At 41.2% G+C, this 13,144-nt stretch overlaps 1 protein-coding gene across 1 annotated transcript in view; it reads left to right on the forward strand.

Annotated features, from left to right (window-relative positions):
- Positions 1 to 5,998: 5,998 nt before the first annotated feature.
- The window catches only part of LOC115275930 (FRAS1-related extracellular matrix protein 1-like), a 40,275-nt gene continuing 33,129 nt past the window's right edge, over positions 5,999 to 13,144 (forward strand). Inside the window, exons 1-3 of the mRNA XM_029919666.1 lie at positions 5,999 to 6,463; positions 11,496 to 11,697; positions 12,406 to 12,550. Coding sequence (XP_029775526.1) covers positions 5,999 to 6,463; positions 11,496 to 11,697; positions 12,406 to 12,550 — 812 coding nt within the window. The remainder of the gene's footprint in view (positions 6,464 to 11,495; positions 11,698 to 12,405; positions 12,551 to 13,144) is intronic.

Genomic DNA, 13,144 nt, shown 5'->3' on the forward strand with positions numbered 1-13,144 from the left:
AAAGAAGAGAGATGCTTTTTCCTGGTTACTTATGGAGACTGGGTGCTTCTTGGCTTCTTAATGCATGTGTATCAGATTCAGGGCCTATAATTTTACACCCATTTCTGGAACTGCTTGCTCCTTTCCATTCCCACTTTCCCCAGTCAATGCTCACAGGACACTTTGCTGAAGATATTAATGACTCTTTGGAGAAACTAGTGTCCCTTCTGGAGAAGCCAGTGAATGAATGCATCTAGAGCTCCAGAAACCAAGATGAGGTGTTCATCAGATGGTTGTGATGAGCTGAGAATGACAAACAAAATGTCTGTATGTGAGGATTCATGATATTCTAAAATTTTCCTAATTCACAGCCATAGAAGGTCATACTGGATGGCATTTTAGAAGTCATTTATCCTAGGGATTTTTAAAATATCTAGATCTTCAAGAGATTTACCAGGAAGACTGATAAAAACATATTCTTGGCTCTCACTCCAGAGAGGTGGCTTTGCTAAGTCCAGTCTTGGGCCAGGAATCTGTAATTTTAAAAGCTCTCCGGGGGGCAGGGGGGGCACCTCGGTGACTCAGCCTGGTAAGCAGTTAAGCGTCCAACTCTTGATTTTAGCTCAGGTCATGATCTTGCAGGTCCTGGGTTGGAACCCCATGTCTGCTCCATGCTCACAGTGTGGAGCCTGCTTGGGATTCTCTCTCTCTTCGCCCCTCCCTTGCTTGTGCTCGCTCTCTCTCTCTCTTTCTCTCTCAAAATAAAGAAATAAAACTCAAAAAACAACAATAAAAAACCCAAAAGCTCTCCAGGGGGTTGTGATACCACCAGGACTAGCAATCACTATTCTAGTCCAGTCCATTGTCTCAAGAACATTCTAGGGAGATTTGAGGATTTCCAGAAGCCGTCTTGGGGCTTCCTGGACACAGAAAGTGAAGGGGCTGAATTGGTGAGGCTCTGGGACCCTCACTTCAGTTTACTGATTGAGCTTTGTTTTGGTTTTTTTTTTTTTTATTGTTTTTTAGTTTATTTTGCACACTGGGCTCCTGGGCAGGGTTTTTTTTTTTTTTTTGGTCGTTGTTGTTTAGCGAAAAGTCTGTGGCCCTATTTCCCAAAGAGAGTAATTTTGCACCACCAATGATACAAAGATGCAATGATGAGGGTTGGTCTAGAGAGAAGGCAATAAACGACGGGGAACCCAGTGTGAGAAACCACTCCCTTGTCATTCTGTCAATTCCCCTGATGGTTTCAAGGAAGAAGTCTCAGGCTGGGCTTCATATGTTTTTAACAGTTCTTCAGAGTTAACTGCTTCACATTTAGCCGACAGTATCGGTTAAAAGGTGTCCTTTTAAATACATGTATTTAGCTACAAGAGTGAATTGATATAAAGCAAAGTAGTTAAATACTATGAGTACAGTAGTAGAAGAATATGGCAAAACGGTATTGCTTGGATGACCCAAGACTAGGGAAGAAGACTTGGAAACACACTGATGTTCAGGAAAGCTAGTATCACTTGAATGTGTGCAATACATCAGGCATTGTACTAGACTCTTTTTTTTGGTTCTCCTTTCCCTTAATGCCTTATGCCACCGCCTCGAGTGGGATGATTTGTTCCCATTTTATGCATGAGAAAACCAAGGTTCCAAAAGGTGCAGGAAGTCATCTAAGCTGATGTTACTGAGTATCAGAGCTGAATTTGGGCTAAGATCTCATTTTGAAGAGATTTCTCCATTATACCAAAACTTCATGGAGAATCTGCACCTGTGGGAAGACATGTCCTCCTGTGTCATTCTGATGTTTGGCCAACAGTTGTACATATTTATGATGGAAGAGCCTAGCATCTGCCCAAGACCCTTGGCATTTCACTAACCCAGTCATGGGCTGCTGTGGCGCTTCTCAAGTGGAGCTCAACCAAAGCTGAAAGTCTGTTGTAATGAACGTGTGATCGTGGTGCTTTTTAAAAATTAAATCTATGCAACCAATCTGATCACCTAAATTTATGTTGCTTGCTGTTAAATCTGGCAAGGAATTTGGCTGGGTAGGAGAGATAAATTCTGTGGCAGAGGATTTTCCCCCCTTGTCTTTATAATGTAAGATACGGCAGAATTAATTAAACGGGGGAGTTTAATGGTCAGATTTTACCTTCTGCAAAAATATTTTGTGAATCATAAATTTCTCCTGCATTGTTTGGTGCTGCTGGCCTGGAAGAAAGATTTGGCAGCACATCCTAGGACAGATGACACCAAGTGATTAGCAAGCTGACTTCAGCTGCTGGCAGCCGGGTACTAAAAGAACATGCTAATGTCCTCCATTTTGACATGCTGGCTGGACTTTTTTTTTTTCTTTCCTTCGGAACTGGCTCTATTTATGATTCCATTTTTATCTTTTAAATGCCATGACAGATGGCAGATTCTTCAGCCAACTCTATTGCCAAGAAATGCAGAGAGCCTGAAAGCACCCTGGTAATGGTGAAATCAGACCAGGCAGGCACCCCAGACAAATCTGCGAGTCATTCCCCAAATTTCACGAGCACCGTGGTCATCCTGGCTGTGTCTCTCCTCAGGGGGGCCTTACTAAAGGAAAATCAACAAAACGGATCCACAGAAGGAGCTGCTACCTTGATACCACCAGCTTCTTAACCTTGGGATGGATGCCGGCACAGCCATGGCGTGGTTGTTTTCAAACTTGAAAGCATATTTGGGAGGCTTCCTTGGGGGTGGTGGGGGAGCATTTGGAAGATCAGCTGGTCAACCCTGGCAGACATGAACAGTGCTGACCTTGGTGCTCTTGCTCTGCTAGGCGTATTTTGACTGGGAAGCCAACCATGACCGTTCACCCTGTCTCCCTCTGCGAGTGTTTCTCTGCCCGTGACTGGTTTGCATTGTTACTTGTGAAAGTGGAAGGGTGTGTGTGATCCAGTCATGGTTAGAAATGTCATCCTTCTCACCACTGGCTTATTAGCTTTTGGTCAGCACAGACAGCTGCCTCGGTGTCCCAGCTGGGAACACTGGCCTCAGTAAACATATTTCTTACTCTTACATGGTCCCTGGCTTGCTTGCCCTCGTTCCCATCTGTCTGATGGCAGGCTGCCGATTTCCATCGTGGTCAGATCCCCATCATCAGGCAGGGAGGAGTCTGAGATGGACAGCCTGAAACGGAAGACAACTTCCGTGTCCTCACGCAGGTCATGCATTTGTAGATAACAACAGCCTTCCTGAAGGACTGAGCTTCGAGGTGTTTTCAGAATTCACTCTCCAGAGAGGAAAGTCCAAATGGCCCCTGTGACTCACCTAAGTCCCCTTTGAACTTCCTATCTATCGATTCCCATCTCTCCCCTCCTTTCCCCTTTCTTCTCCACCTGTGTTTGACAGGGTGCTTTTAAGGGGCACAAATTCTTTAATTCTACTTTTTATACTAAAAATACACATCCTTTGGCTTAAATCTGTGCTAACCCATAAACCGCTCATTTAAAACTTTCCAAAAGACCATATTTTTGACATAGGATCTGATAGGGACTAGAGAGCCACTTTATTTGAAATGGGAGGCATGAAACATGTTTCTGGAGGAGGAGAGTGGAAGAAAGACAAAATGGAGGCACAGAGGGAATACCTCTACCTTATTTGATTTGGGGGTCAGATGGTAGGTTCCAGGGAGGAAACCTGAAAAAGTAACAGGAAAACAATGGGATAAAAGCACAATTCCATGAAAGGCTTTCCCTGAGAAACAGATCATGATTTTTAGCTTAAAAATGCATATCACTTGACATTTGAAATTGTCAAGGTGACTGAAGAGGACAAAGCTGACAAGCACACAGATAGTTTTCTGGGTGTGTTTCTGTTTGCTTTTTCCAAAATAACTTATTTTGCCAACACTCGTGATCCAGCAACGACATTGCCCTATTGGCTTAGAACACATTTAGCAAATGTTTAGCTTTGCAAAAGAAAAAGTGACTGTTTCATTTTAAGGAAACTATGCAATTTTGCTCAATCTGCATTTCTAAAGTTATTATTTTTACTGAGACTGTAAACATAATGCTGTGGAGAAGAAACCAGGTTATATTCTTTGCAAGTTGAGGTGGGTGAAATGTCAAAAATTTGCTTGATTTGTAATATTCCACTTAGCAATTTCACTTAGCAAAAAGGAATAGACTCCTTGTCCTACGCATCACATTGTATTTTCCTCGTAGGCAATCTTATCAACTAGATAATTAGAAAGCGCAAAAATTTGAGTTTAGCCTTCAAAGTAAAAATCTGTGCTCAGCCAAACTCCTGTTTTCCTTTCTGTCCAGCTGCTCCTTTAAGCTGAGCCCTTTGCCTCAGGCGGGCCGTGGCTTTGTGCTCCTCCAACCAACCTGGTTTCCGGTTCTTTCCTGTTCAAAAGCAAAGCATCAGCCCTTAAGCCTGAAGGACAAGACACATTTTACAAAGAATAAAGAACTTGTTAGTCAAATTTGTCAGATTAGGAAAATAAATAGAAACCTCCTATCTTCTCTCATTAAAAAGAAACCACCAAAGAAAATTCTTTCATAATTTAAGGTTATACTCTGCTAAAATGTTCTTTTTAGAGATTTTTACATCCCAGGAATAGAAATATCTCCTCCTTGAATATTTCTAGCAACCACAGTACATGAAGAAAAATTGATAGATACAACTCCATGACTATTCGGAGTATATTTCCTTGGTCTGTGGTGAACTTGTGAATTACATTGGAGAGGAGTGATTCCCTAACCTTTTGGAGCTGCCACAGTGTATTCGGTTTGCTTAATTTCATGATACTCCCAATCACCCTTCAAATCAAACGTACACATTGACGTGTTCTAAGGATCACTTCAATTCGTTTTATTTTGGCTTTGGCAGTGGTGGGTGGAATGCGGTTTAGGGATCAATAAAATTAAAAGTGCATTAGGGCGGCACACACCCAAGGTCGTATGAGAGATTTTGCTTACTTTGAATTGATGGCATTGGAGCTTTCTCTTCACCATTCTGCAGGGGCGCTCAGTCTGTCTTTGTGATCTGTTAAACCAGACTGTCTTAAAAACAGCAAAAGCAGAAGTTGTGGGGTCCGACAACCTGGTTCTAATCCCAGTTCTGTGTCCTGCCTGCCTTATGATCTCCCACGACATTCTTTACTTTCTGCTGGAATTTTTTTTCTTTAAGCCAGGAAGGTAATTGTTGTCTAGCATAACTCCAAAGCACAAGAAAAGTGTAAGGGATTAGAGCATCACATGAGATTTTAAAGTTGGACGGTCCTTAGCAATCGTCTAGTCCATTTTTTACTTTACAGAAGAGTGAAAATGAGGCCCAGAAAGGGGAGAGGAGTTGGGTTCATGGCTAAGTAATGTGATTTGCCCATGAGACATTTACTGTGAAAATACATGAGTTAAATAGCCAAAGTCAGCCACTAGACTGGTCCCCAATAATCAGTCTTCAAAGTTTAGCTTATTAAATGCTTACAAGGAAGATACAGTTGCAAGATTATGAATAAATAAGACGGATGGACTCTTGAAACTCATGCATTGGATCTTCTTGGATGTGACATTTGTGTGGGCCAAGGAATTCTACTAAATACTGACTATTCTAAGTACTGATGAGCCTCCTCTATCACATGAATCTGCCACCAATATGTTTTTTTTTACGTTTATTTATTTTAAGAGAGAGAAGGAAGAAAGCTCATGTGAATAGGGGAGGGGCAAAGAGAGAGAATCCCAAGCAGGCTCCTCAGTGTCAGCACAGAGCCTGACCCAGGGATCGATCTCAGGAACTGTGAAATCATGACCTGAGCCAAAATCAAGAGTCAGATGCTTAACCAACCGAGCCACCCAGGTGCCCCTGCCACTGACGTTGTTGAGAGAGCACTTTTGGGTATAGAATGTTGTAGGTAGTTTGTGTGTTATGTAGTGACTGGTTTAATGGCCAAATCAGCATCCTTCTGAAAGATCTGCCCTGGAGTTTTCATTTGACCCCCAACAGGACACATCCTTGAGTAAAGGTGTGTATTGTTATCATTTCATTCCGGTAGATGGTGACACAAGATCCCATGCTGAAGGCTGCCTTGCCTCTCTTTGCCAGATTCATCATCAGCAATGGGCTGCAGACCAAACACGGGGTGTTTGAGATCACATTGGAGACCGTGGACAGAGTTTTACCCACGGTGACCAGGAACAGGGGGCTGAGACTGGCCGAGGGGACCATGGGCCTGCTTTCCCCTGACCTCCTCCAGCTGACCGACCCTGACACCCCAGTGGAGAACCTCACCTTTGTGTTAGCCCAGCTCCCACAACACGGCCAGCTGTACCTGCGGGGGACAGTGTTGCTTCGACACAACTTCACTCAGCAGGATGTGGACAGCAGGAGTGTGGCCTACCGGCACTTGGGTGGGGACTCCCAGGTTGACTGCTTTACCTTTGTGGCCACAGATAGGACAAACCAAGGCTTTGTTGTGGACGGGAGAGTGGGACAAGAACCTGTTACATTCACCATCCAGGCAAGTATGACAAATCCACAGTTCATGGCCACAGATGTAGAGTAAACAACTTGAGGGAGAATGATTTCCTCCTTCCCTTCCTTCTTTTATTCACGCATGCACCATGTGGCAGGTCTATAGCATGCCAGTCACCAAGCGAGGCACCAGATGCATTAATACAGACAAGACAGATGTGGTCCCTGCATGCAAGCTAATGACCAAGAGTCCATGGTAGGACAGAAAGAAACAGGAAACATGAGCTTTGGAGTCAGACTTAACTGGGGTGGAATTTCTATTTGCCGTTTATTAGCTGTGTGACCTTATGAAAGTCTTTTAACTCTTCTAACTCAACCTTTCTTCCTTTGAAAACCATGCCATACAGCATCATGGGAATGAAATCAGATTATGTATCCAAGGTGCTAGTATATTGCCTGAAATATATTAGATACTCAATATCTTGTAACTACTGTTATAATACCTACCTGTACCATTATGATGATACTTAGTGGTCCATGTCACCTGCTGGCATTTTAATGATTTTGGATTAAACATATGAAAACATACAAGGCAGCATCAACATGACACATGAAATAATGATGAGAGAAATAATTGCAACAGTTACAGGTTTTGGAGTGTTAACTGTAGGGCAGGCCCACTTTATGTAAATCTCATTTCCTTCTCATGAAAGGGGAAGTTTTATCATCTCCGTTAAATAGGTGTTCAGAGATTCACAAGTTAAATAACTTGATCAAAACCAAATAAAGACCTTCAGTCTTTCTGATCCCAAATTCTGTGTCCTTTTTCTGGCACTCCTCTGGCACATTTGCGTTGCCTATTAGGATGATTTTGAGAGGACATCGTGTGTTTTTCTTTTTTTAGTCAAAACACATCAAACATGTTCTTTTTCTTAAACCCTATAGTCTATTTTGGTGGGATATAGTTTATCCTGTTCTACATGCTTCCACCAACAGTAAGAAAGATGAACCTCTGTGTTACTTCAGGATTATGTAAAATAATCATAATTTTCCCTTGCTCTTTAGTCATTTGGTCAACCAGCAGGCTAGATGTCGCTGTGAAGGTATTTTCTGGTTGGTCAGGAGTTTCCAGAGAAACAGCACAGACAGGATGTATATATAGAGAAGGGGAGAGAAAAGGGAAAGAGAAAAAGATGTATTTTTGGAAGTTGGCTCCCACAAGTGTGGGGCCTGACATGACCAAAATCTGCAAGGCAGGCCCGGAGGATGGAAATTCCAGCAGGAATTGATGTTGTGGTCTCAACCCCAAAGGCAATCTGGCAGCTAGGGAGAAAGGACCAGTGTTGCTGCTTTCTATGGTTTATGACTGTCTGAGATGACTTTTAGTGAGTCCAAGACAAGATATCAAAGAATGTAGCCTCCTTTTCTTTTAAAAAAAAATGCCTTGGACTCCAACATTTTAAAATGCTAAGCCAGAAGACCTGGTTTTGAAGAAACCAGAAGTTGAATGACATGAGGGCAAGTAGGATCAAAGACACAACAAAGGACCATGTGACCAGCATTTACTTTTACTTATTTATTTATTTTTGAGAGAGCAAGTGTGGGTGGGAGAGAGGGGCAGAAGGAAAGAGAGAATCCCAAGCAGGTTCCACACTCAGAAGGAGCCTGACATGGGGCTCAATTTCACAACTGCAAGATCATGAGCCAAAATCAAGAGTTGGACACTTAACTAAATGAAGGAGGAGGTGCCCCCCTCCCCCACCAGAGCTTAAATATTAATATATGTTTTTTAAAATTTATTTACTTGGAAAAAGACATAGAGAAAGAGAGAGAGCTGGGGGGAGAATAGAGAGAGGGAGAGAGAATCCCAAGCAGGTTCCACACTGCCAGCATGGAGCCCAATGTGGGGCTCAGACTCACAAACCATGAGATCATGACCTGAGCCAAGATCTAGAACCAGACTTAACTGACTGAGCCACCCAGGTTCCCCAAACATTAATATTTTTTTGAAAACAAATGATCACTACAGGCATTTATTCCTTTTGTAACACTTCTGTTTTTACAGAAAATATATTAAAAAAACAACAACACCTACACTCAGCTGGTTATAATGTTGAGGATTTCTTACATGGCTTCAAGCATTTTTATTTTTCCTTGTCTGCCATTGACTGTCCCTCCCACTGGCCATGCTGGTTATAGGAGTTTCTCCCCCAAAAGGCCATGATCATGATTTGAATCCCCAGCTTCCACCCAAGTGCATAGCTCTGAGGTTGTTGTCCACACTTTTTAGGGGAAGAGAATGACTGTAACTTTTGAAAATTGTTGTTGCTTTTTTCCTTTATTTCCTTTATTTATTTATTGTTTATTGTAAAGAATTCATAAGCTACAGAAAGGGACAAGTAAAAAATCCTTCACAAACATTCCACTCAAAGATAACTAATTTTATGAGACACCTGGGTGGCTCAGAGAGTGGAGCCTTCGACTCTTGATTTCAGCTCAGGTCACAGTCCCTGGGTCATGGGATTGAGTCCCATATCGGAATCTGTGCTGAATGAGGAGTCTGCTTAGAACTCTTTCTGTCTCTCCCCCTGCCCCTCCCTGCTTGTGCATGTTCTCTCAGGGGGATACTGTATGTCAGTCAAGTATAGTGCCTGTTTCTACTCTTCATTATGTCATAAAAATTTCCTAATGTCACTAGATCTTTCTCGAAAACATAATTTTTAAAGGTTGAATAGCACTCAGCGTCAGGTAGAGATGGTTTATGAATTTCCTGTTGGAAATCTATTTTATGGATTTTAAAAATTGGTACTAAAATTATACTTTTGTGAATATATATACACACACACATATTTTTGTACACATCTACTCATTCTGCAGGACATACTCAAAAAAGTGAAAGTTTTGGATCAAAGTATATATACATTCAAAAAAATTTTTAATGTTTATTTTTGAGAGGGAGAGAAAGAGAGATAGAGTGTGAGTGGGGAAGGAGCAGAGAGAGAGGGAAACACAGAATCTGAAGCAGGCTCCAGGCACTGAGCTATCAGCATAGAGCCTGACATGAGGCTCGAACTCACGAACCATGAGATCATGACCTGAGCTGAAGTCGGATGCTTAACTGACTGAGCCACCCAGGCGTCCCTACATTTTTAATATATATATATATATATATATATATATATATATATATATACAAAATTTCTCTTCAGAAAATTTTCACCAATTTGCACCACTATCAGCAAAATGTAAAAACCTCTATTTCTCCAAATAGTTACAACATGATGTATGATTGTTTAAAATTTTTAAAAAGTTTATTTATTTTTGAGAGAGAGAGACAGAGTGCAAGTGGGGGAGGGACAGAGAGAGACAAAGACACCAGATCTGAAGCAGGCTCCAGCCTGACCTGGGCCGCAGACCCACTAACCATGAGACCATGACCTTGTCCAAAATCGGAGGCTGAACTGACTGAGCTACCCAGGTGCCCCTGATTATTTTTGTTAATAAAATATACGTTGCCAACTTGAGAGGGAAAAAAAAACTTGATTGTTACAAAATTCCATGTAGAAATAAATAATGAAGCATGACATTTCCCCCACCCCATTAAAAAAATAGTTTGAAACAGGTTTGTACAAGTAAATGCTTACAGAATTTTGTCTGTGTCTGTATGAACATATATGTGAACAAAAATGGTATTATAACCATCTCTTATTCTGCAACTTACTGTTTTTTTCTTTACCAGTTAACAGTAAGTTGTGGAAATTATATATTATAAGTTCCTTCTATCTCAGTTTTTTAAAAATAGATGAATATGTGCGTGTGTGTGTGTATATATATATATATATAAATCTTGTCATGGCACTTACTCTTTGCTAGGGCGAACCAAGATTTCCAATAGTATCCTTCTTGGGTAAACGAAGTTAAGAACTGAATGGCTAGGCGTAAGAGGAATGGAGATGGTGTTCCTCTGCCTGATGTCTAGTATCAGTGAGGAACGGTGCTAATTCCTTCAAACTTGTTCCTTCCCTCACCTACAACAGTCATTTGCGAGGCCCGGGCTTCCTACCAGGCCTGCATGAGGCCCTTTGCAGTGTTTGAACCTATATGCCTCTTTCACTCATGAGTCATTGCTTCTCGACCGTCTTCACAAATTGAGTCTACCTGTTTAGTTACCTGGGTCTCATCCTCAGTGGAACCAATACGCAATGCCTATAAATAATCACCTTTCAGGGTGCCAGGTGGCCCAGTCGGTTAAGTGTTTGACTTCGGCTCGGGTCATGGGGTCACAGTTGGTGGGTTGGAGCCCAGCATTGGGCTCTGTGCTGATGATTCAGAGCCTGGAGCCTGCTTCAGATTCTGTGTCTCCCTCTCTCTGACCCTCTCCTGCTTGCACTCTGTGTGTCTTTCTCAAAAATAAATACACAATAATAATAATCGACTTTCATTTTTTCTTACTATTTCTAATTTTTATACTGCATTTTTTGCCATTTGAACAAAGATGTGCCCAAAAAATGTTCAATGCATTCATGATGCATATCCTTATATATATCTTTATAACCTTATTTCTTTTGTATCACTAAACACTGTGAAAACACTGGGAAAATTATTTCTTAGTGTGTATCACCAAACACTGGGAAAATTGAAAATTCCTCCTTTGGAGCTAGCTTTAAGTTTGCAATACAATTCTTGGGTCAATTTTAATGTGTTTAGTCAACAAATATTCCTTGAGCTGTTGTCATGGTTCAGGTAATGTGCCAGGTGCAGGGAAGGTGGGAGGGGTAAGTGTGGAGACATAACGTCTGCCGTCAGGGAGCTTACGTCCTGCCTAATGGGAGAGTCAGACAATGGACGGTTCACAAAGCTGAGTCAAAGTTTACAACGGCAAGTTAGCCTCTGTTCCGGGCACTATGATATTCAGTGAGGATATTGCGAGCCAGCCAGTCTTTAGCAGAAATTAATAAGTGAGGAAGATAAATAATCTGAGACTTGGGATAGATTTTCATTGTTAACGATGAAGGCCCTATATTGCTTGGAGATGAGAAACCTTTGTAGGAAATTGTATGTAATTTTTGACCATCCAGGTTGACCAGTTGGACAAAACAGCCCCCCGTATCACACACCTGCGTTCCCCTTCTCAAGTGGGGCTCCTGACAAATGGCTGTTATGGGATTTACCTCACTTCCCATGTGTTGAAGGCATCAGACCCTGACACTGATGACGATCTGATCATCTTTAAGATTTTGCGAGGCCCGCGACATGGACATCTGGAGAACGCAACGACAGGTACGGCCTTCTTTAATCCTTGCAATTGCTCATCTTAAAATACCCAGTCGCTGGCAACGCTGGAGAGTAATTTGATTAAGTGTGGGCGCATTTGGTAAACAGACCCAGGGCTTGCTGACAGATGCAGTTTATAAATCAGTATTGGTGCTAGAGAGGGTTTGAGGCTGAGCTTCCCTAAATTCATCCTGAGTGGGAGAACCAAACAGCGCTACACAGCTGTTTATGCTTATAATTCTTTTCTTCAGCCAGATTGTAAAACAGTCACAGTGTCAGGACCAAAGTCGTATCTGTCAGTGATCTTTTTTAATCAGGAATACTAAATGATATCAGTTCATGTAACAAAAAAAAAATTGGGAGGGGTAGAATGGTTTCTCTAGATTGTAATTATTTTGCTTCGTGAAGACAATGATCAAAATATGTCACTAAAACGAATGGCACAGAATTAGAGATTTTATTACTGTATCTTCCTACTCTCCCTCTATTTTTATATTTTCTTTAAGGCACAATATTTCTGAGCCAAAGTAAATTTTAAAGCCTAATTTAATTTTATTTCATGCAAGTTTTAAGATACTTGCAATAATGTTCATTTCTTTAAAAACGTATACTTTGGCTGTTTTGAAAGGTGTGCTTAAAATAGGCATACAATTTATCAACTTCTATTTAATATTTTGTTTGATTCACTGTGAAATTTATTCACTTCTTTTTTAGGTGAACTTATCCATGAGAAATTTATCCAAAAGGACTTAAACAGTAAGACCATTCTTTACATCATAAACCCATCTTTGGAAGTTAATTCAGATATCATGGAATTTCAAATCATGGACCCCACAGGGAACTCTGCCACTCCTCAAATGTAAATTATTTTGCTTATTTAGTGGTCCTGTATATACTGTCCAGAATGTATCTGATTATGAATATGAAATATTCGTTTTCAAACAAAATATGAAGATCAATCAATAGGCCATTTTAGAAACTCATAGAATTTATTTTGGAGAAAGAGTTTTCCTTCTCATGTGTGATAATATAAAAGTCAGTAGTCTTATAGATTATGAAAATATTAGAAAGTTAAGTTATATAGTGCTGGCTCATTCATGTTACTCACATATATGCTTATACTTACACACACGCGCACACACACACACACACACACACACACACACACACACACACGTTTCTGTTTTGACAATTCGCTAACATCCAGGACTGAGTTTGCAGGCTCATGTACAAATCGTGCAGCAAGAGGTCACTCTAGGACTGCGTTAGTAACCAGAGTCTTCGAAAATACCTACAGCAGGAAGAATGGGGGTCTGGACGTGTTAGAAAACATCTCTTCTCTTCCAAAGAGACCAAAAATCCAACTGATTACTTGTGACCACATCTCTAAGCTGATAAACTTATCGCAGGTGAGATGAAGACAATGTAAAGGGGAAAAAAGGAAAGTATTAGG

The sequence above is a fragment of the Suricata suricatta genome, chromosome 13 (genome assembly GCF_006229205.1).
Source record: "Suricata suricatta isolate VVHF042 chromosome 13, meerkat_22Aug2017_6uvM2_HiC, whole genome shotgun sequence".
NCBI classification, from domain to species: domain Eukaryota; kingdom Metazoa; phylum Chordata; class Mammalia; order Carnivora; family Herpestidae; genus Suricata; species Suricata suricatta.